Source organism: Canis aureus, chromosome 19, assembly GCF_053574225.1.
Source record: "Canis aureus isolate CA01 chromosome 19, VMU_Caureus_v.1.0, whole genome shotgun sequence".
In the NCBI taxonomy this organism is placed as follows: Eukaryota; Metazoa; Chordata; class Mammalia; order Carnivora; family Canidae; genus Canis; species Canis aureus.
The window spans coordinates 24664147-24686490 of record NC_135629.1 but is presented as its reverse complement, the minus strand read 5'-3'; the positions used below and the strand labels follow the sequence as shown (position 1 = coordinate 24686490).

The 22344-nt window shown below is 39.1% G+C and overlaps 1 protein-coding gene across 2 annotated transcripts in view; it reads left to right on the top strand.

The window, feature by feature from the left end:
* Positions 1-287: 287 nt before the first annotated feature.
* Positions 288-22344, top strand: part of TAFA1 (TAFA chemokine like family member 1) — a 488942-nt gene continuing 466885 nt past the window's right edge. The window contains exons 1-2 of one of the 2 annotated variants that reach the window (XM_077858121.1): positions 288-733; positions 2678-2798. In XM_077858121.1, the coding sequence (XP_077714247.1) occupies positions 2681-2798 (118 nt within the window). In that variant the 5' untranslated portion in view covers positions 288-733; positions 2678-2680. The remainder of the gene's footprint in view (positions 734-2677; positions 2799-22344) is intronic. The other variant, XM_077858120.1, reaches the window with a different exon arrangement.

The following is a 22344-nucleotide window of genomic DNA, read 5'->3' as shown; positions in this document are numbered from 1 at the left end:
AAGAGGTAAGAAATGGCCTGTAGTTCACTTTTGCATTTACTATTGGAAGCCTAACACCCATGAACACTATCACAGTCTTGCAGTATGCCTTTTCTTTTGTTTCTCCTTCCCTCTTTACTCTTTTGGCAAATGAACGGTATCGGGAAAAGCTCTAATACAACATACCAGGCAATATAGTGTTAAAGTGCTGCTTGAGTTGCTGAAGAGTTAGTGGGCAGGCATTACAATTCACTGTAGCTGTAATAGAGGGTAATGTCACTTTAAGACATGTGATACTTTACAGAGGAGGGATGTATTGAAACAGACTACTGCTACTTACAGCACCGTATAGCAGCCCTGCTCCTACATTTTGCTGCCTTACTCTGCCCCGAATGCATGGGACTGGGGATGTTCCGTCATTAACTATAAACTGATTCTCATCAGGATCACTTCAAAGGTCTCATCAAGCAGAGGTGACGCCAGGAGATGATTTAAAGGTGAAAATGACAAGGTTTCCACCCCTCAAACCTTGGCTCCTTTTCTGACAATACAGGCTGAATGAACCTGATGTCTTCTTTACTGTGGAAATAGCATTGGAAGAGAAAAACATATTTTTTTTTAAATCCTGATAAAGAAGATTATTGGGAAGCTCTTAAAAAAAAAATCTCCAGTTGTGCACAGATGGATTTTAGAAAGTGTTAGAGCTTTCCAATGAACACTAATAGAGAACTCTGCTCTTGGCTGGATCTTTCAGGTAAGAAGCCTCTTTAAGGATTTAAGATTCAGAAAGCAGATTTGTAACCTATTCAGTCATATCTAGAGAACTATGTAAGGCTGGATGCATTATTTAGTGGAAAACACCTATTAACATAGAGACAACCTCTTGGTGAGAGAGTGAGCAAGGAGAGTGATATGCAGGAACCTTGCTTGGAAGTGATACTGAGAATTGAAGAAAGTTAAATTAAAAAAAAGGGAAAAGAAGGAAAATACTGCAAATGTGAAGTCACAGCAATCTTTTTAGGTGCTAAAAGCTATGAAGGTGAAGAAATGAGCAAGAGAAAGCAGAGTCATTGAAAAACTGTTAAGTTTTGATTGTGGTAGGCTTTTTTTTTTTAAAGTTTAGATGAATTCCTAGTGCATTTTAACTGAAATTCGCAAGTAGTCCATGCATGCCACAGTCACCTCTATTTTGTCTTTCTATCATTTGGAGGGTATTTTGAAAAGGCCCCTAAACGCATTCCTAAGATTCGCAGAAGGGGTGTTGCTATTTATCTCTTTTGAAGAGAATGCATCTATGTTATACTGATTGTTCTGAAGACAATGAGGCTAAATCTGTTGTGTACAAAAGTAAACAGCGGGCAGCGAAACTAATTATAAAGTGAATGGTCCATCTGAAACACAGAGTGAGGCATGAAAGGCACCATGCTGTTGCAAATAATGTTTTCCTACTTTGCACTTAATTATGGTTGTCACCATTTGTCTATTATAGTCCTTAACCCCCTTTTAAAGACTGCATCTCTCTCCTAAAGCCCAGAAATTATCTTGTATTATGTCTGTATACACACATACATACAATGTATATTCCTGCTTTCTGAACATCACAGTTTTTGAAAGAGTGCCAATTTCCATGGATAAAGAAACCACGCTGGGAGGTCACTAGCAGATTTTGAATGTATAGTTGAAATACTTATAGTGTATAATTTAACAGTGGAAAAATTCTTAAAAGGAACAATCCAGTTTGCAAAGCTCTCTAAGAGAAAAAGAATATACTTAACTGGATTCTCGTGTAGAAAATGCTTCCATATCACTGGCTGAGTAAGGACGATGCTTCAAGTTTGATTAATTTGGCAATATGAAATGCAGCATAAGGTGTTGTTTGAGAAATTGGACAATATGCAGCGCAGTTGAGCCTCTGTAGCTCTAAGATCTTTATAGGTGCAGATAAGACTGTCAAAGTTTCAGCGCCTGAGAAAAGGTATATGTTCATCCATAAATACATACACCACCTGTGTATGCATATTCATCAACACTATACAACACATGCCACAATGGGATCTTGGGAGGCAAAGTAATATTGTAAATTATGGCTCGCTCTAGGATAGAAGCATAGATCTTGCATTTGAAACTCATTCTGGCTGAAGACAATTCCTTCTGATTTTAAGTCCAGCCAAAAAGACCGGCTCTATCAGGAGATTACAACATGCCTCTGAGAAATGATTACTTAGTTTAGAAGACAGCAGAATGATTAAAAATTCATGACTGTAGAATTAAAAAAAAAAAAGAATCCACTCTTTCCTTTCAGGCTTATGTCAGACTTACAATGAAGTTAGAACGAACAGGAGTATGCAGCTTTTCAATGCCTGGAATAACTATAGTTTAAAGATCATCGTGTAAAACAGGATGTATAGTCAGGATACTGTGTTTCAAACCGCCTAACCGGTAGTCAAAAACTTTATTTATGTGTTTTGGCAGTCCTTGGAGTTTGGTTTTGCAGAATTTCAAAAAGAATTCGTGATCTATTGGAGAGGGCTTTCCTTTAAGCCCACTTCATGGCATGACCTCTGCTGGGTTATTAATTCCAGCCGGCAAAGTAGCAAAGGGGACATGACGTCCGAGACCCTCCTTCCTCATCAGTGGGACTGACTGAGCTGGGGGCTTGAAGCTGGGGGTAATCGTTGCTGTCTCATGTTCTCTTTAGAGAATGGCAATGGTCTCTGCGATGTCCTGGGTCCTGTATTTGTGGATAAGTGCTTGTGCAGTGCTCCTCTGCCATGGATCCCTTCAGCACACTTTCCAGCAGCACCACCTGCACAGACCAGGTAAGTGCCCGGCTAGCTCCACTGCAGCCTCCAGTCTCAGCGCTGTCACCTTAACAGATGGTTGAATGTAAGTGACAGAAAGTGCTAGAGTGCGGGCAGCTTGCCTCTGAATTCCAAGACATATTGTTGGCTGGATGCTTTGGGAAAAGGTGAGGGGGATACTAAAATGCCTTAGAAGTATTTCTTACAAATTTCTCAGTAATTAAAAAAAAAAAAAGATTTCCTCTAAGAGCCTCCCTACACTCTTCCTCACACCTTAAAAAAGTCTAAGTCATTGGTTTTTGTATACTTTGGCCAATAGCAAAATACTCTGCTGACGGTGGGATAACTTGCAAGGCGGCTTTTTAGAGAGGCTATATATGATGTTTGCAACCAGTACAATAATGTGTCTATACTCCCGGGATATCCTATCCAGTGTCCATACTATAATAATGTCGGTGTGTACATGGCTAAGAATTTTTTGGAAACGTTATTGCCAAAACTAACCTTGGAAGTAGTTTGTTGATGAAAAAAGAAATGTAAAAATAACTTACTATTTCTTGTGTGGTTTAATTTGTCTCCTTTCCTTTCTCCCTTCCTTCACTTCCAGTTCTTCCAGTTTGTTCGGTGGCTTTCTCTCTCTCTCTCTCTCTCTCTCTCTCTCTCTCCTTCTTGGCACTTTCAGGAACAAGTTCCCTTTAGCCTGACCCCCCCCCCCCCAGCCCAATATTGAATTTTGATTTCCGGACGCATTTGGCTTTCTTCGTCTTTCTGTTTAAAGTGTGTTTCTGACCCTTCCATGGCCTCACTCTTCAGTCTGGATTTTATTCTCTTTCTTTTTGCCTTTCTCAGCCCTCCAGCTCGAAGGTCCTTACCCTCACTGGTTCTCTGAAAAGGTTTCCTTCCATATTCTGTTTGGCGTCAGCCTTGGGATTCATTCACCGCCCCCCCACCTGCGCCCCCCTCCACCTGCGCCCCCCTGCACCTGCGCCCCCCCCCCCCCGCCCCAAATCGCCGAGTGCGGGCTCTGGGGACTGGTTGCACCGCCAAGCGCCTGATCTTCAGGTCTGAACCACTGCCAGCCCTCCACCCCCTCTCCGATGCCCTCCTGGCCTCCTCCCAGTCCCAGGGCCGGCTCCCGCGGCGCGGTGCGGCGTCCACGCCTTTGCCTTCCCGGGTGCGCAACCGGCCCGGGCAGCGGTGCTGGGCTGGTCGGCGTCGTGTCCAGCCACACCTCCCGGGGATCCGCGGGTGGTCCCGGGGGCCTCCCCGGGGCTCTGCTTCCAGGCTCCGGGCAGGACGGAGAGAGCGAGGGTGCAGCCCGGGGTCCTCCCGCGCGCCCGCACCCGGCTGCAGGGAGCGCGCCAGCTGGTTAGCGGCGGGAGCCCGGGCACCCTCCCCCCAGGAGGGGGAGGGGGAGGAGGAGGAGGAGGAGGAGGAGGGAGGATGAAGGAGCAGGAGGGGGAGGGTCTGCACGGCCGGAGCCCCGGGCAGCATCAGGCCCGCGGCCACCCTCCCTCCCCGCGCCCCGGGTCCCCGAGGGAGGGCGAGGGGGCGCTGCTGGCCCCGCAGGTGGGCGTGGACCCCGCTCGGCCGCCCCCGCCGGCGGGTGCAGTTCTGCCTCTGGGGTGCTCAGCCCCGAGTCCCAGGCTTCGGTGCCCAGGTGGGGGGCAGGGCGAACGTGGGTTCGGGAATCTCCGGCTCAACCTCCAATCGGCTAGTCCCCCAGCCTGGGCTGGCGACAATGTCTGATCCGTGTCAGTCCTGCAAGGAACGCGGGAAATCTGCCTTCATGGTAATACTTAACAGTAAAGAATTCCTAACAAAAAAACAACGATCGGGAGTGTTTTAGGGACCTCTCACGTGGTTCCTCTCCGTGCGCACAGAAGGAGGTGTAATGCCCCCCCTGCACCCCCAGCAGGCGCCGCCCCCCACCCCCACCCCGTGCACCGCCCCCAATCTTTCTGTTGCCCGGGAGACTGAAGTTCTGAGGGATCGGGTGACTTGTGTGAGCCCGCACAGCCAATAACTGCCACTGGAAGTCAGGTCGGCCTGATGGCACCTCCCTGGCCTGTTTTGCAAGGAGGGCATCCTGTCTTCCAGGGTACCAAATAATCATACCAAGTAGCCTCTTTGGGGGCGGTGCGAACCGTTTCCCGTAATTCGTGAAGACTCCCCAGTCATGTCAATCCATGGACTCTTTTGAACTGCAAACCCCTTCTGAAAGGTGGGCACGGCAGACCTGGTGAGAGGTGGCACGTGGTGACAGGTGACAGCACTGCTCGGGACTGGCCCTCATCCCTGTTGCTTACCATACAGTGGCATGACCTTGGGGAAGTCAACTTTTCTCCTCTGGGCCTGATTTCCCATTGAGGGGTATTGTGGGGTGTAAATAAAATAATCTGGTGACAGTGCTTTGTAGACTGGGAGGTTCTTCATAAATAGCGGTAGCTCCTGACATCTCCACTTAGTAGACTACAACGGTACGTGTCAGAGATGCTGAATGAGTCAAGGTTTGCTGTTCATAGAGCTAATAGTCCACATAGGACAAAAATTTTGTTTTCATCTCATGATTTTTTAAAAAAAATCTGTGCTACGGGGCTAGACTATATCACCAAATGCTGCATGTCTTTTAAGCTCCAGGTGTGTAGTTGTGAAACAGAGTACACTTTGCATTGGGCTTTCACTTAGACGATCTCTGTTCATCAGTTAATACAGGAGGTTTTTTTTTGATCTGAGGTTATGGCTCAGCTACTTGTAATAAGTAAACTCAAACTTTATGGGGCTGGTTACCAAAATATTATAACTTTCAACTGAGAAACGAATTATTAAGCTCTGACAAAAACTGAATTCAATATTTGTTTTTTCCACTGTCTACTGGTAGAAGTTGCTTTTTATCACCGAGGCCTGTTTGATTTGTATGTCAGATACCCCAAGAAATTGTAGCACAGAACCCAGTTTCAGCCCCAAGTGCTTATACTTTTGAGGTCTATTTCAGATTCATTGATTAAATTAAGAAACTACACACACACACACACACACACACACACACACACATATACTCTTTTCTAGATACAGAAAGATTAAAATGATATCAAACTGAAAGTCCAACGGTTCTATGTAATAGGCTTATTCAACTTTCTTGGGTTTTCAACAATAGCTGCAAAGATTAAAGCGATAGATCTTGGACGCAGCAATATCCTAGATTATTTCAGTCAGAAATGCAATCTCCTTTAATACAATCTGTTTTGATTTTAAGAGCAAACGTATGCTTTTTTTGATGAGAGTTGTGATGTTTCCCTTTGTGGGTCTTCAATCTTCAGGGACACTAATGAAATGTGTATGAAAACAAGAGAGAAATCAGGGCCAGTTATCTGTGACAATCCACCCCTAAATGAGCAAATAAATAAATAAATAGCTGGATAAATGAGCAAAAAGGAAAAACATAATCTCATTTTCTCAAATCAGTTAAAACAAGTGACATGATGAGAAAAAATGAGACACGGGGCAGACCCTGAGCTTTGCCACATTTGCCTAAGCTTGAAAAATCGCCTCTTTCATAAAGCAGGAGCCGCCGGACACTGTATGCATACCAAGTATCCGGGAAATGTGAAAAATGACAAATCTTTCCCTGAGAGCCCTGAATGGGGCGAGAGTGAAGGCTTTACAGCTGCCTCCTCACCTGCTTAGGAACGGCTGGCCCCCCTCTTGCCAGCCTCTTAGGGGCAGCCTCGCCATCCCCTACACAGTAAGATTGATGGTGTTCCCGGCCCAAGCAGCCAATTTCAGTCTCTCAAGAAATAATCCACTACACTGACAGATGAGTGGAATTTGATGCGATGTTCCCCTCACCAGACTATGCTGCACCTGGATGGCACCAGCCAGTCAGGGTCCTGTAGGGGAAATGGTGAGAGATTTGGGCCAATTTCTGCTGTCAAAACAAGAAATCGGGACCAGTTTCTGTGAGGCCGTGAATTTGAGATCCTTCTTCTCAATGCAGTGGGTTAGTACACAAACAGAATGAGAATATGTTAACTAGAAAACGAGCTGATTTTAATAGATTCCCCTCTAGTCCCTAAGTACTTTCTATTTTTCATATTTATGGTATTAGGAATGCACCATTTATTTTCACTTACTCACTAGTTAAGAAGGATTAAAACAGTCGATCAAATGGCAGTGAAATTCCAGATTACACAAATGAGTAAAATGTGCCGTAGATTAACAGATTTGTAATTTCAATAATTTCATATTCGGCTAAATCAAATTTTTATTTTGGGGATGATACAGGAAATTAACAACTTGAAGAATACCCGGGACTTATATATTATTATTAGTAATATATATATTAAAGCTAGAAGGGGACACGTAATTTTAAAAAGACAGACAAAACAATGAAAACCCAAAAGTGGTGTGTTCCCTTGTTTCAGGTTATTTAAATAGACAGCTTCAACTCTTTATAAGCATCAGTTGTTGCATAACAGGTGAAAAAGGGTGAATGGTTTGCTGGTTGTAACTTTCTGATTTAGAATTAGTTTTTCCCCCTTATGGATATATGAATTATGACAGTAATTTTAATGGTTACTTAATTTTGAGTGTGTGGGTATGTGTGTGCGTGGGGGGTTGTTCTTGAAACTTAATAAAATATGGATCATTTCAAAATACTTTAGTAAGAAAAGATCCTTGGGATTCCTTAGTAATTTAAAATTATAAAGATAAATTACATGAGACAAGAAGTTATAAGTGCCTAATGAATCATTTATTCTCAAGTCACTGCTATTGTATTGACAGGTGTGTATGGAAATGATATATGGAAAGATGACTCTGAGTAGAATTGTCTATGTAAGTTATACTTGGCTTGATTTAAAACTACATTAAGCAAACCATGTATTTAGAAGTATTCATTTATGACTTAATTATTACATAGTGAATATCATCATCCATTTAAAGGTGTGATTTTTTTTGTTAAAATATTAAAAAGCATTCTTGTATATCTTATACTGATTTCTACATTACTACTCAATATTTATTGAAAGCCGCTTAAGGAATATGCTTTGAAATACAAAGGCACATTACAATAAAGGATTGTTTTACGATTGTAGTATAAAAGAAATCATCAGAACAACGGTGGTTGCATATTGGCTTTTTAAGAATTCTTACCAGTACTGGATTGCTAAGTGTAGTGAATTGACCTAAGGATTAGAGCAGACAGGTTGTTATTTGGTGTAAGCTGGTGCTAGTGATAATCCATTGATCATCTGATTGATGTTATTGACCTTGTCTCAGAGTCAGAGTGCAGCTATGGACATTTGCTAAGACCTCAAAGTATCAAAACCAAGTAGAGATATAAATGAATATTTCCTGTCACTCCCCTGAATTTATAAGAAAATTATTATAGTGCTACGTAAATCTTGTTACTTATGTGAGCTCAAGCCTATGGTCTCAATTCATAGTTAAGGAAAACAGATCTTATACCACCCTGAAAACAAATATTTGGAAGTGGCACATGTGAACATTAGTCTTCACTTGTTAATTTCTTAAAGTTCATTTAAGATGACAACTTGAACTTTTTGAAAAACTCTTCCAGTTTTAAACTGTGTGAAAATCTCGAAGCTTGAGTATGCAAATCGGTGCACCATTTTTTGAAAACAATTTGGCAGTGTCTCCCAAAATGTAAAATGTGCAAATCCTACACAATTCCATTTCGAGATGCTTATCCTAAGAAAATGATTGGACAGGTGTGAAAAGAATGTATGTAAAGATTTAGTTAATTTAATGGCAAATAATTAGGGAGGGGTTTATTTCCATCAGAAAGAGATTGGTAAAATAAATCATTGTGCACTGGGCAATGAAATTCAATGTAGCCACTGCAAAGAACTAGATGTGTTTATAAGTACTCTTAACGAAAGATAACCCATGATATACTACTGAGTGAAACAAACAAAAACAAACACCCAAAACAAAACCATGGAACAGAATACCCAATTTCAAAATAATTTCAGAAAAAAAAATATTAGCACAGGCATAAAAAGATGTCGGAAAGGCTATAAAACATTCAATGTACTTATTCCTTAAGCCTGGTGGTAGGATTAGGATGATTTTTTATTGCTTATAAATTATGTGGTTTTTGTTTATATTTTTTATTTTCCTAAGATTTATTTATTTGAGGGGCACCTGGGTGTCTCAGCCGGTTAAGTGTCTGCCTTTGGCTCAGGTTGTGATCCTAGGGTCCTAGGATCAAATACCCTATCAGGCTTTCTGCTCAGCAGGGGGCTTGCTTCTCCCTCTCCTTCTGCCTGCTGCTCCCCCTGCTTGTGCGCTCTCTCTTTTTCAAACTAAATAAATAAAATTTTAAAATATTAGCTATAGAGAGTTTTATGATAAAATTAGAAATGTATCAATGTTCTCAGTTTAAGGAGAAAGAAGAAGGGATGGGTAGGAAGGTGTCATGAAGTCCTTTTCCTTTTAAGAGCCTTAATCCAATAAAATGTCTAGGCCAGCATTTTCCAGTTCACAAAATACTGTACCCTCAAGATGTTCCTTGGAAAAAAGCTATTAAGTGTCAGTGTCTGATATGTTCGACTCTTGGAGATTTGCAGTGCATATAAGTGTATACAAGTTCTGGTAAGATTTGCCAACAGAAAACCTGATTGTGTTTAACTAAAATTTTCCAAACATTTTTTTCTTTATTTGGGTAATATCTAAAGTTCCTATTCTTATCACATGCATTGAGAAATGTGAGCCACTGCACTATCCATCTTCTTATCTCTCATTTTTAATAAGGAACTTGACAGGGAATAGGTATTCAAAAAATATTTGTTACATTAAGGAAAGAAAGAATGAATGTTCTGGTAAAATCTTAAGCTCTCCCTCGTTTATTACTGCTTGTGGGATAGATGCATATGTACCTGTGTGTGTGTGTTTATGATTTAGGGAGACCTCAAGTGTAGAGAGTTATGAATATTCAAATGTTAGTATAACATACGTATGATGTGTGTATTTGTGCAATATCTTTGTGTAGTTATTAACTCTATATACTATTTGACAGCAGTTCTGTTAACCAAAGTAACCCAAAGAATATGCTTACAAATGTAGTAAAAAATTAAATCCCTGAAGTTTTCAATCACAGCATGAGTTTTTTTTTCTATAGATTTAAAAAATATTATAAGCGTGGTCTTAAGGGACTGAAGAGAAACTTCCCTTAGCAAATAGGAAAAGGCCTTCTGCTTTCAAATTCTTTGACATCAAGAGAAAAATTCACTTCATCTTTGTAGCAGGGAGAAATAACAGCAATTTTTCCTTCCTTTGGGGTAAAAAGAAAATGAATTATTTTGTTAACTATTTGTGTAAACTAATTAGATTCTCTAAAGTTAGTGTCCTCAAAGCACTTAGAGAGAACCCTGTTATCCTACTATTTCTTTCTCCTTCTGCTTCTTTATGTAATAAGGGTCCAGAGAAAGAAAATAGAATTGATGTAATCGCAGGGATTTTCTCTCAGAAGATGGATAGATACCCTGAGTGATGTGACCATTCATTAAGCAGGTTCTTCCTCCACGAAGGGAAGGAGTTAATCCAAACCTCACCCTGAGTCTGGAGGGGAGGAAGACCTAGATCTTCAGCCAAGGTCATTATTCTACTGAGGTGATATTACCTGCATTTCCCTTTGCTGTGCCCTTAATAGGCCTTCTCTTTAAGGCATGCTGCCATTTCACCCAAGAATAAATGCAAGCTAACTGAGCTTGCCTACACCCAAAGGATTTTTTGATTTCCCCCTCATGTGGGTGAAGAATGGATGGATTGAGTCATAGGCTTTGAAGTGAATACAGAATGCCAGCTCCCAGGTTTAGTTGAGCTGCCACACAGTGAGAGGAAAAAGGACTTCAATGCTCTTGAAATTGATGATGTATCTTAGATCTGGGTCAGCAGGCCAGTAGGTCATAGTTCCCACTGAATAAATGTTGTGTAAGTATTCAATAAATATTTTCTCAACAATAGGGCAAGAACTTCACATCCTTTGAAAATGCAAATACTGGCAGGAAAGTGGGGCATTAAGCCTTTTTTTATATTGAATGATAATGAGGAAGGAGCACCACAGCAGGGGTAGGACACTTGGAGCATTCAGGGTCTCACAATGGTCAACTGCAAGACTCCAGTAAAAGGGTAGAAGGAAGCAGTGGTTTTCTTTCTTTCTTTCTTTTCCTTTTTTCTTTTCTTTTATTTACTTATTTATGAGAGATGCAGAGAGAGGCAGAGACATAGGCAGATCCCAGGACCCTGGGATCACAACCGGAGTCCCTGAACCGAAGGCAGATGCTCAACTGCTGAGCCACACAGGTGTCCCAGCAATGGTTTTCATACTGTGCAGAGAAGTTCCAAAGAGGCCATCTATGAATCCCACGAACACGAAGTATATTCTTGTCCATCACTGATGGACAAGGCAAAATACCTTCGTACACCAGCCAGTTAACAAAAGGATTGGACCAGCCCGGGAACGATGTAGCAGCTGAAGAGCATGTGCGCTTTGAGGGCACATCCCATGCTTAGCTATGCCTGAGATGGGCTCAGATCATCCCATGGTTTGGAGCAAGCTGGAGACTTAGAATTTTAGGTGTAATTTCCTTATCTTTTAAATAAATGTCAGGTGGGCCAAACAAAACTCGACTCATGGCTATATCCCACCTGCGGGCTTTTAGTGTGTGACCTTAGACAAGATTATCTCCAGCTCCAAAATTTTTTGATTTCTAATGAATTTATCAAATCCTTTTATGCAAGCAGGGTAGAGAGAGGTGAAGGCAGTGGGGCTAAAAGGAGAATTTTATGCACGTCTGTCTTGATTTGCTTTAAAATTGTGCCTGTGTTTTTGTCCTACCCTGACTTATACCCGATATGCTAAAGTGCTGAGTCCCTAGGCATTTTGTATACAGCTACTAACTATAAACAGAGCTACTAAGGGAGTCTGATAAACAAAGAGCATTTATATAATGAAGCCAATGGCCTGAACAGAGGTCTCATTTGAATCTTAGCTAAAAACAAATTAATTTTCCTTTAAAGTTTGGCAGAAAGAGTAAACTATTAATGTAATGAAACAGAGGGAAGCATCAGGCAGCGTAATGTTGCTTGTATAAAACCCTTAATTTAATACTTTATTAAAGTTCTCAAAATCTAGTCTGCAGTCCATTAGTGGGTTATAAATTTACCTTGAAACTCGACATTGGTTTTTTTTTCTGTTTTTGTTCTTTTAAGATTTCATGTGCATTTATTTTGTATATGAATACAATCTACTTATTAGTATACCAACTGAATTACCATTCTATTAGAATGACATGTAACTAAGGTTTACTGAGCTTCTTTAATTCAGTATTCTATTAATAAAATTGGCTGCCAGCTCTTGGAAACATTGCAAAGAGCCTGCATGCAAATAATTAGAATTCATGCAATTTTGGGAGGGATAATTTGTTACCAGTGTATCTTGAGTGTTGTTTGAGTTGTTAGTGATTTTGAATTGCTGTGGTCTTTGCCTTTTAATTATAAATTAGTGTTGGTTTGGTTTCATCAGTATCAATTAAATTTGCTGTGGGCTGTTTCATTAACCCTATAGTCTGTAATGATGCATATTTGCATATTTTGGATTTTATATTTACCGAAGAATAGGCTTTAAGACATTCCTGAATTATGGTTCAGAAATTATTTAGCTATATCCATATTGGAAAACCTGTATATGTAATCATTCTTAAACTTATTTCTATGGTGACACTTACATAGTGACATTGTTTATATACTGCCTGTAAATGTACATAACATAATTCTCAAGGTAAATGATATTTTTGGTTTATTTTTATATCCATAGGGCATCATTTTATAATATGTGAACATGTTAATAGGCTCATCTTATTTCATAAAAAAATTAATAGTTCATAAGTGTATCTTTCCAAGTATTTATTAACCTAGTATTTTTCCACTGGGAAGTAGAAACAGACAGGAATTGGGTATTTCATCTCCTTGATATGCTATAGACAGGAAAGTTTGAATACCACTATTTTATGAAATTGTAACAAGAGAGTACATATAACTCTGGATTAAAGAATATGTGGCATGACAAAAAATAAAAATAAACCTTTTTTCTGAAATAAAATGATAAGATGTAAGACAGGAGAAGGTTCTTTTTGGAAGCTACTCTGATGAGGTCTTATTAGGTGAATTGTTTTTGTAGCTTCTTATATCTCTTTATCTGATGAAAATGTGAGACGCCATGTACTGGACATGTGCTTGAGAAACTAGGTCACTGGGTGAACATTTGTAGGGCAACATTTTTGACAACTACTCCCAGGATTGTTTGGAAGTAATAGCAGATTTATGGCATACAAGCTGCCAATCTCCAGCCCTCCATCTATCACAGGCTGAGGTAATCAATCACAATGACTTTTCCCATAGAGCTAGGATGTGATTTCAGAATCTTTCTCAATCCTTCTTCAGTCACCGCCTATCAGTTGATTGACATTGGCATGCAAGTTGGGAGTCTTTGACCATCTCCGTCATGGATTCATTGACTGCCCATCTCCAGAGTCTGTTTCCTCTCCAAAAAAAAAGTACATGCCATAAAGTATTTCGTTAAAAAATAAGAAAAATAACCAATTGCAATTAAATCAAAATTTAAATAGCCGCATGTGTCTTGTAAATACTGTTTAAGATAGTGAAGCTTTAGACAATTCTGTCTACTTGAGACAGTTCTAAAACTCTTTATTTCCTCTAGAAGTGTTTTATTCCTTCCTCCATTCTTCTGTATTTCTGTCTAAGATGCAGAGTGGCTTCTAATATGAACTCTAACCAAACGGTGCTCTGTGATCATAAAGCATGAAGCCACTTGTTCTGAGCAGAGTGGATTTGGGAAGCCCTCATGAAGGGAGTGATTTTGTGTTGGGCTTGGAATGTTGGATAGGAAGTCAGCTAGCAGGAGAAGATGGAGGGTGGCTGGTTCAACCAAAGGGAACAAAACAAGTAAACCTAGAGGCAGGTAGTGGAGATATGGCAGGCTTCTGACTTGGATGGCTCTTGGCCCTAAACCAAGTGAAGAAACTTTGTATTATTACAATTAAAGGGAAGGCAAGATTTATTTTTTCTTTGTTACAGTTTTGTAATCTAAGGATCACCTTATCAATGTACACTGATGGTCACAGGTGGAGAGCTAGGTAAGATGGAAGAAAAGAGTCCCAGTATCTACCATTAAAGTCTCTATGGAAAGCAAGTCAGTTAATGAACAAAAATCCAGCAACTGTTCTCTGGCTAAATTCTCTGAGTCCCATAAGGCCTTTCATACCTTTGAATTGTTATTACCTTTGTGTAAAAAAAGACAAAATATGTTCCTACCATTGATTTTTAAAATCTGGTTATTATGTCAGAGAAAACTAAATATCTCAAAATCAAAAACTGAGGATAATCATTTTTATCACATACAACAAATTTAAAATTCGTTATTTGACAAATGTGTATTGACTTACTAGGTGCAGAGAACTACACTTCCACACTAATGAATAGTGATGCCATTTTATTATAATCATTGTTTTAACCCTGCTCTTACCAATAGATTGTCAGCTCAGAGAGGGTAGGGAGCCCAGCAGTCTTGGCAATGTGTGACACAGAGTCTGCCACATGGTGAGGGCCAAATAAATACCTGCTGAGTGAATGAATGAATGAAGGACCCTAAGCATTTGATGTTTCATTGAATCCTCATGATAAACTTGTGAGATAGAACATCTTTCCCTTTTGCCAATAAAAAATATCTTTTTTAAAAAAAACCAAGTTAATTAATTTGTTCAAAGTCATCTACCTTAGGAGGGCAAACTGAGAATTTTTCCAGTCTCTGAATAACAGCTTGTTTACCGAGTATCAGCTGTGGGTATGCCCTAATGGGAGCTGATTCTTATAATATGGCATATGATTGATAACACAACCCTACATGGGTGGTACTATTATCTCCATTTACAAAACACTGCAAGATTGTGGATAATAGTAATAGAGCTGAAAGGAAAACTTAGGTTTGGCCTTGATTCTTACTCATGTGCTCTTGCCATCACAACCAAGTACTACTTTAGCACTTAGGAATATCAGCAAGCTGCTCCTGGTTAATTTAAATTACAAAACAAATTTCTCTGTTGAGGGGCAATGTTCTGAGTTAGCAGGCAACCGTGTCTTGGGCATTCAGCTTGGCTATATTATGCAATAATTTTGAGTCTTGTGGCTAGCTGAGTACTGCTTTGGTCTTAATTTTACTGTGCAATAGGATTGGCTGAAAACATTCTTTCCTTACTGGAGTAATAGCACCTCATATTCAAATATTTTTTACAGTCTCCTGGTAATTTTTTTTTTTTTTTTTTTTTAGATTTTGGAGACTCTTTTTGTGCTTCATGTGACAAAGGAACAACATAGGATAAATCTACATTTATTAGATTCAGTTTTAGTGTAGATTTTCTGTTTTACTTCAAACGAAGTTATAAATCATTCACACTGGAAAAGAATTCTCCCTAACTGCAATTTAACTTTTTGATAAGTTTTTTTTTGACATTTATCATGTTGAGACTTTATAAATTATCTAGAATATTGTAAAGTGGGCTGACCTTTCTAGTAAGTGGTTTGATCATTTACAGTAGTGTCTTTTTGCTAAAATACAGAATTTGCTGTCTTTCACATTAAACTTGCTAGATCCATGGCTCAGTAATATGCTAGGTAGAAATTGCTTAAATAGTCAGATCTGAAGTCTCCCTTTGAGTTCCTCTCATCATCAAAATAAATCTCTTTCTGTTTCCCCAAAATATCCCTGTGTGTAGTGATGGCAAATTCCTGACACCTAGTCCATTCTTTCTATGGTTATACCACTGCAGACATTCCTAATTAACCCAGATTCAACCTCTGAATCTTTCTGGATATAATACAATCATTGAGTTGTTAAAAGAGATAGAGATGATTTCAAAAACAACCACAACCACCCCTCAAACAAACATCATTTAGCATCTGTTATGTTGCATACTGTGCAAAGTGACTTACATGGACTTATCTGTTTAATTTTGTGATGAAACATATTCTCCATTAAGGGTCTAGGCTGCTTTTATATGTAATTTAATTCACCTCTCAAGGTAGGCCATGTTTTCATTTAAAAATAATGATTTAAATAATTAAGCATGTTAATACATATAGAGTACATGAAACGGTTCCTGCAAAAGGGTAAGTACCCTTTAACTCAGAGTAAGTGTGGTATCTACATGCATCTTTGAGAATTGGGTAAAGAGTTGACATGCCTGCAGATGTTTTACCTGATGTCACCCTCTTTGCCACCAGTTACTTTTGGCACAAGGAACCTATAGAGATAGGAGCATCTTTGTGTATAAGGTAAACCAGGGGCTTACCTCCTACCTCTATCATTATTACACTATTAGCTCTAAATGTGGATGAATAGTGTAGTTCTCTCTGCCTCTCCCATAAAATGGGGATTCATGTTTATAAAATCCCCACTTTGCAGGTTTGCATAAAAAGTAGAGCTGATGTCTGTTCTATACCTGCCATACAATAGGTATCTAGCCTAGGGTATCTCATCATATCATGTATGTATAGGAATGTCAAAATAAAGATGGTAGAGAAGTGCTCGATACTAACACATACATCCAGAATATTTTATTCTATAAAAAAGGATGCACATAGAAATTTTACAAATTGAATTTATTACTAATTTTATGATCACAGCTGAGTCTTTTGTTTAATAAAATCTAGGTACTTAGCACAGATTAAAGATACAGATTTTTAAAATTAAATTGGGGCAGCTTGGGTGGCTCAGTGGTTTAGCACCACCTTCAGTCCAGGGCAGGATCTTGGACTAGGTGCAGATCCCAGGGATCGAGTCCCACATCAGGCTCTCTGCATGGAGCCTGCTTCTCTCACTGCCTGTGTCTCTGCCTTTCTTGCTCTCTCTGCGTCTCTCATGAATAAATAAATAGATTTTTAAAAATTAATAAAATTAAACAGAATTTTATTTAAATTCAATGAATTAACATATAATATATTATTAGTTTCAGAGGTAAAGCTCAGTGATTCGTCAGTTGTACATAACACTCAGTGCTCATTACGTCACATGCTCTCCTTAATGCCCATCACCAGGTTACCCTATAACCCACCAATCTCCCCTCCAGCAACCTTCAGTTTGTTTCCTAGAGTTAAAAGAGTCTCTTATTTCATCTTATTTTATTTTCCCTCCCTTCCCCTATGATCCTGTTTTGTTTCCTAAATTCCACATGTGAGTGAAATCATACAATGATTTTCTTTCTCTGATTGACTTATTTCATTTAGCATAATACCCTATAGTTCCATCCACATCATTGCAAATGGCAAGATTTCATTTTTTGATGGCTAAGTAATATTCCATTGTGTGTATATGTGTGTCTTTATCCATTCATCTGTCGATGGACACCTGGGCTCTTTCCGTAGTTTGGCTATTGTGGACATTGCTGCTATAAATATTGGGGTACAGCTGCCCCTTCGGATCACTACATTTGTATCCTTTGTGTAAATATTAGTGCAGTTGCTGGGTTGTAGGGTAGCTCTATTTTAAACTGTTTGAGGAACTTCCATACAGTTTCCCAGACTGGCTGCACTAACTTGCATCCCCACCAACAGTGTATGAGAGTTCTCCTTTCTCTGAATCCTCACCAACATCTGTCATTTCTTGTCTTGTTCATTTTAGCCATTCTGACTGGTGTGAGGTGGTATCTCATTGTGGTTTTATTTGTATTTCCTGTTGCTAAATGATATTGAGCATTTTTCCATGTGTCTGTTGGCCACTTGTATGTCTTCTTTGGAGAAATGTCTGTTCGTGTCTTCCACCCATTTCTTGACTGGATTATTTGTTCTTTGAGTGTGGAGTTTGATAAGTACCTTATAGATTTTAGATTTTAGTATGTAATGCTTGACCATGTGTTCTAAGTTGGTACAAATAGATCAATACTTAGAGCATCCTTCCTTCTAACGGCATTTTCATATGTAATTACTGATGAGGGTGCTATAATCAATAAGTTTGGTAGAGTCTGTGTGATACAAAAAATGGTGAGGTTTGGTTAATTAATTTAAACATCTGGCCAATAACTTATTAATGGGAAATATTCCAAAAGTCAGCATTGATGTTCTGTGTTTCTCAGAATGGATTATATCCTTATAACTGTATTAAAAGAGCCACCAGTCTACTGAAATCTGATAGTATTTATCTGTATTTCCTCAGGTGTTTTTTTCTTTCCATTAACTCTGTTCTTATGGTAACCTATGCACTCTTTATCATAGGGCCCATCAACTACAGAAAGAAACCCAGGTATATACTGATAAACACATTAATACGTAAATGTTCATGGGCTTTATCCGGTACCATTTATGTGTACTCACATGTGTACCCCATATTTTCTACTATGAATACAAATCTATATCTATGTATACAAAGGATTGCCTAAGTATCACAGGGTCTAATATTTTGAGACTTAACAAAACAAACCAAAACCAAAACCAAAACCAAAAACAAGTACCATGGTTAGTTTCTTATGTTTTAAGACACTAGGGAATTCAAGTTAGCATGAGAGAAGAGCCTATACAGTTAGAAACATGGATTAAAGATATTGTAAGATGGTGATAAATTTGCAATTAGTGTTTCATAGTCTCTTAAGAACTATACCCAATAGGCAAGAGCTCTCTTCTGAAGAGGTCAAAGCCTCACAGAAGCCTTGCTCAGTTATTTGATAAAACTTTATTATCTCTTTTTTACTGTCCTCATTAACATACTTCAAAACCGCCGTTAAGTATTTCTGGCAAGCAGAGCATTGAAGTAATTTTACAGTAGTGTAAAGGATTTATTAATTTTAATCTTTTCATGAGTCTATTTATATTCAATTGTGACATTAATAGGTTGCCAAAACAAACTAGAGTTAATTGTATTTAATTAAATTGTTGAAAACAAGTAAGGGTAGTTTATTATTATTGTAAGCAGAAAGCTCTATTGATGTACTTGTTTGTGTGAATAAGATCTGGTGTAAAGTTCTTTCTTCTGGGTATGGTATTATTCATCAACAGAAAGCAGTATAAAAATGCTAATTAAAGAGAGTTGTCATTATAATAGAACATTTGGAAGGGAAGATTCACATAATGTTTATAATCTTAAACCTGGTGTTGGGTAAGTGTACTGGGGTTCTGACCAAGGGAAACATCCCTGTCTTTTTACTGTGTTGCCTGAGGGGCTCCAAGACCCTCTTTCCACCGCCCCTTCCTTCCTTGGGGGAGTTGTTTCTTGGTGGGAAGAATCTAAGATATGGGTCAAGGCTTTGGTAAAAAAAAAAAAAAAAGGCCTTAGATGAGACCAGAAGAAATAGGAATACCAAGAATTAGGGGTGAAGTTTGGACAGCAAAGAGTCCAAGATAGCAGCGTTTATAAAGGCAGATGCATAATCTTAGGAAGATCACAATATCAGGGAAATGGCAGTCCTTTGTCATGGATTAATGCACGTAAATATTCTGAAGATGGCAGAAGATCCAGTTGAAACCGACTTTGGGAGAAAAAAATATAATTTATCCTTAAAAAATTAACTTAACTCCTTAATTGTGTCTGATGTACTTACACATTAAATATAGATTTTTATTTAGTAGCTACTAGGTGCCTGGTATTGCTAAGATTTCCATATTCTTTCATTAATCCTTGCACTTCCCACTGGGAGGTGGCTACTCTTATTCTCTTTTTTCCACTGATGAGGGAAATAACATTCAGAGAATTTAAATAACTTGCCCGAAGTGTGCAGATAATCAGTGTGAGGCCAGGATTTGCACTGGGGTAATCTGATTCCAGATCCCAAGCTCTAAGTGACTATACTACTAAAATTCTTTACTTCTGCCAGTATTCTTTACTTCAGTCTTACTTGACAAATTCCTGTCCTATAAAGTAGCAGGATACTGTAGGCAGAGAAACTTAAGGCACTTTTGCCACTTGGTAATGAAAGGAGGGTGGAAGAATTAGAAACAGTACCTGCACCCGTAAACCCATGCCAAACCAAAACCAGAAACTCCTCCTATCTAATATGTCCAATGGTCATGGTGGAAGACTTTGTACTGCCACTAAAATTGCCAAGTGATTTTAATAAAACTGGATTTGAATAAAAAAAATTGTTTTTTTGAATTGTTGTCAATTCAAATTGTCAAACAATTGAATTATTTTCATTGTGATGAACAATATTAAGATGGAAATAAATGCCCCTCACAATAGGTCAGGTGATACATTGCAACCAATCAGCTACAAATCTCCATTGCTCAAGGCAATCTTGTATTTTAGCAAAGTTTATATCTGACTCATGCTCTGTTCCCTGAGGTTTGCTAGAAGCTATGTTTCATGTTATCTTCAATCCAGAATTAAGAGCAGTATCTATTTGAAATAGTATACTGTTATCATGGCAGAAAAAAACAGAGTTTGGGAGGTAGGACCAGCAAATACATCCCTTAGCCTGAAAGTGATGCCTGTCACTTCTGCTCACAACTCATTGGCCAGCCCTTGGCCAGATGGCTCAACTCAATGGTAAGGCCCCATAAAATGTGTTCTTATCACGAGCCCAGAAGGCCAAGAGTGGGCAATGTTGGCTGTGCAGCATTCATGGCAATCGAAAAATGCTTAAGTGGTTAGGAAATGGTATCTTCTTTGTCATAGTACTTTTCCACTCTCAGATATCCAAGTTTATTTATTTCTTTTACAGATTTTATTTATTTATTTGTGAGAGACACAGAGAGGGAGAGGCAGAGACATAGGCAGAGGGAGAAGCAGACTCCATTCAGGGAGCCTGATGTGGGATTTGATCCTGGGACTCCAGGATCACGCCCTGAGCTGAAGGCAGGTGCTCAACCGCTGAGCCACCCAGGCAGCCCACAGATATCCAAGTTTAGATAGCTTAGCTTATTTCAGTATTTGGGGAAGGGTCCAGAAATTTGAGTCTCTTGTTCTAAAAACAAGAGGATAATTTAGCTAATGAGTCAAAAAAAAAAAAAAATCAAAACACAATGTGACACCAAGCACCCAGTTTTGTTTGTTTCTTCGCACATAGCTGACTTTAGAATAACTGGATGTTACCAGGCCCAGCTCCACAGCTGAGTGAATGTGAAGCAAACCTTTGAGACATTGGGAGTTTCTGACCTTTTCTTCCTCTGAGTCTCCTTCCCCCAGCAAACACCTAAAGCTCATGCTTTGCTCCATCTCTCTCTTTCCCTCCCTCCACCCTCTCGTTTGTATGAATCTAATCTGTGAACTGATTTTCACTGTTAAGAAGGGTCGCCTGTGAATAAAAGGTCAAAGCATTCACTGCTACACTATCTGGGATGCTGCTGTTTTCTTCAGATAAAACTTTTATAGGGCACATTGAGTAAGTAGGTGATGTTTTTACATTATCCTCGGTATTTTTTATTCTTATTTTCATTTTAATACTGTATCTGTTTCTAGTTATCGGGCAGAGAAATCAGTTATGGATCAAATGCACCCATTTGTCAAGGATTAATGCATATAAATGCTTTTATGACAGCAAAAGACAAAGGCTTGTAAAGGTGGATGCTGACTTTGGAAGAAAAAAAATTAATGAAGCTAGGAAAAAGTGATAGCAGGGAACATTGCAGTTCTAGGTGCTAAATGACTTCTTTTCAAACCCTAGGAATACAGTGATATTATTCCTCTTCCCCTTCCTTTAATAAAGCATTCTCATAATCCATAGTGACCTCAGCTGAAGAAACATTATTTTAGGGTGAGCTAGGTTTCCTGAGAGCTGTTTTTGAAGGTACAGTGTTTCTCCTTATTAGCCAAAAGAAAGGGGGAAAAAGACTGTGTTGATGGGAAGAAAAAGCTGTAATTCACTATTGTGAATCTAGAGGAGGAAAAGAAAGAAAAAGGAAGACCAGCTTAATCCATCACCACTTTATCTGTCACAAATGCCATTAACAAGTGTTGCTTTCCCATGGATGGTTCAGGAAGACAAGTCACATAGCGGGGTTAGTTTTGTGAAATGTGGTTTCAATGTCTGACCTTCCACCTCTCGGAAGTGGGATAAGGCTAAAGCAATTATTTTGTCAAGATTTTAAAGGACTTTCTAGATTATCTCTTTGCCGTACACATGCGTGCGCGCACACACAAGCACGCACGCACACACACTCCTTCATATGTTGTTATTTTAATATCATACTTAAGTATCTTAAGAGTTGGAAATTACCCTAGCAATCATCCAAACCAAATTGTCATCGGACACTTTATTTGCCTCAGGATACTTCCTGCCGAGTGGTGATTGATCCACTGGTTGAATCTTACCACCATATTGATTTGGGGCATGCTGAACTTGGGCAGGGCCTAGTCTGGTCTCTGGCCTAGGTGAAATTCTTTTAATTATAAACCTGATCTACCCCTGGCCCCAAAACTCTTCCTTTCATAGTTTTCTTGATCTCAGTGCATAGCCATTCCTTTTTTCTGTTCTTCACATCAAAAATCTTGGAATCTGTCTCAACTCCCTTGCTTCAGATTTCACACTTAATCTATCCC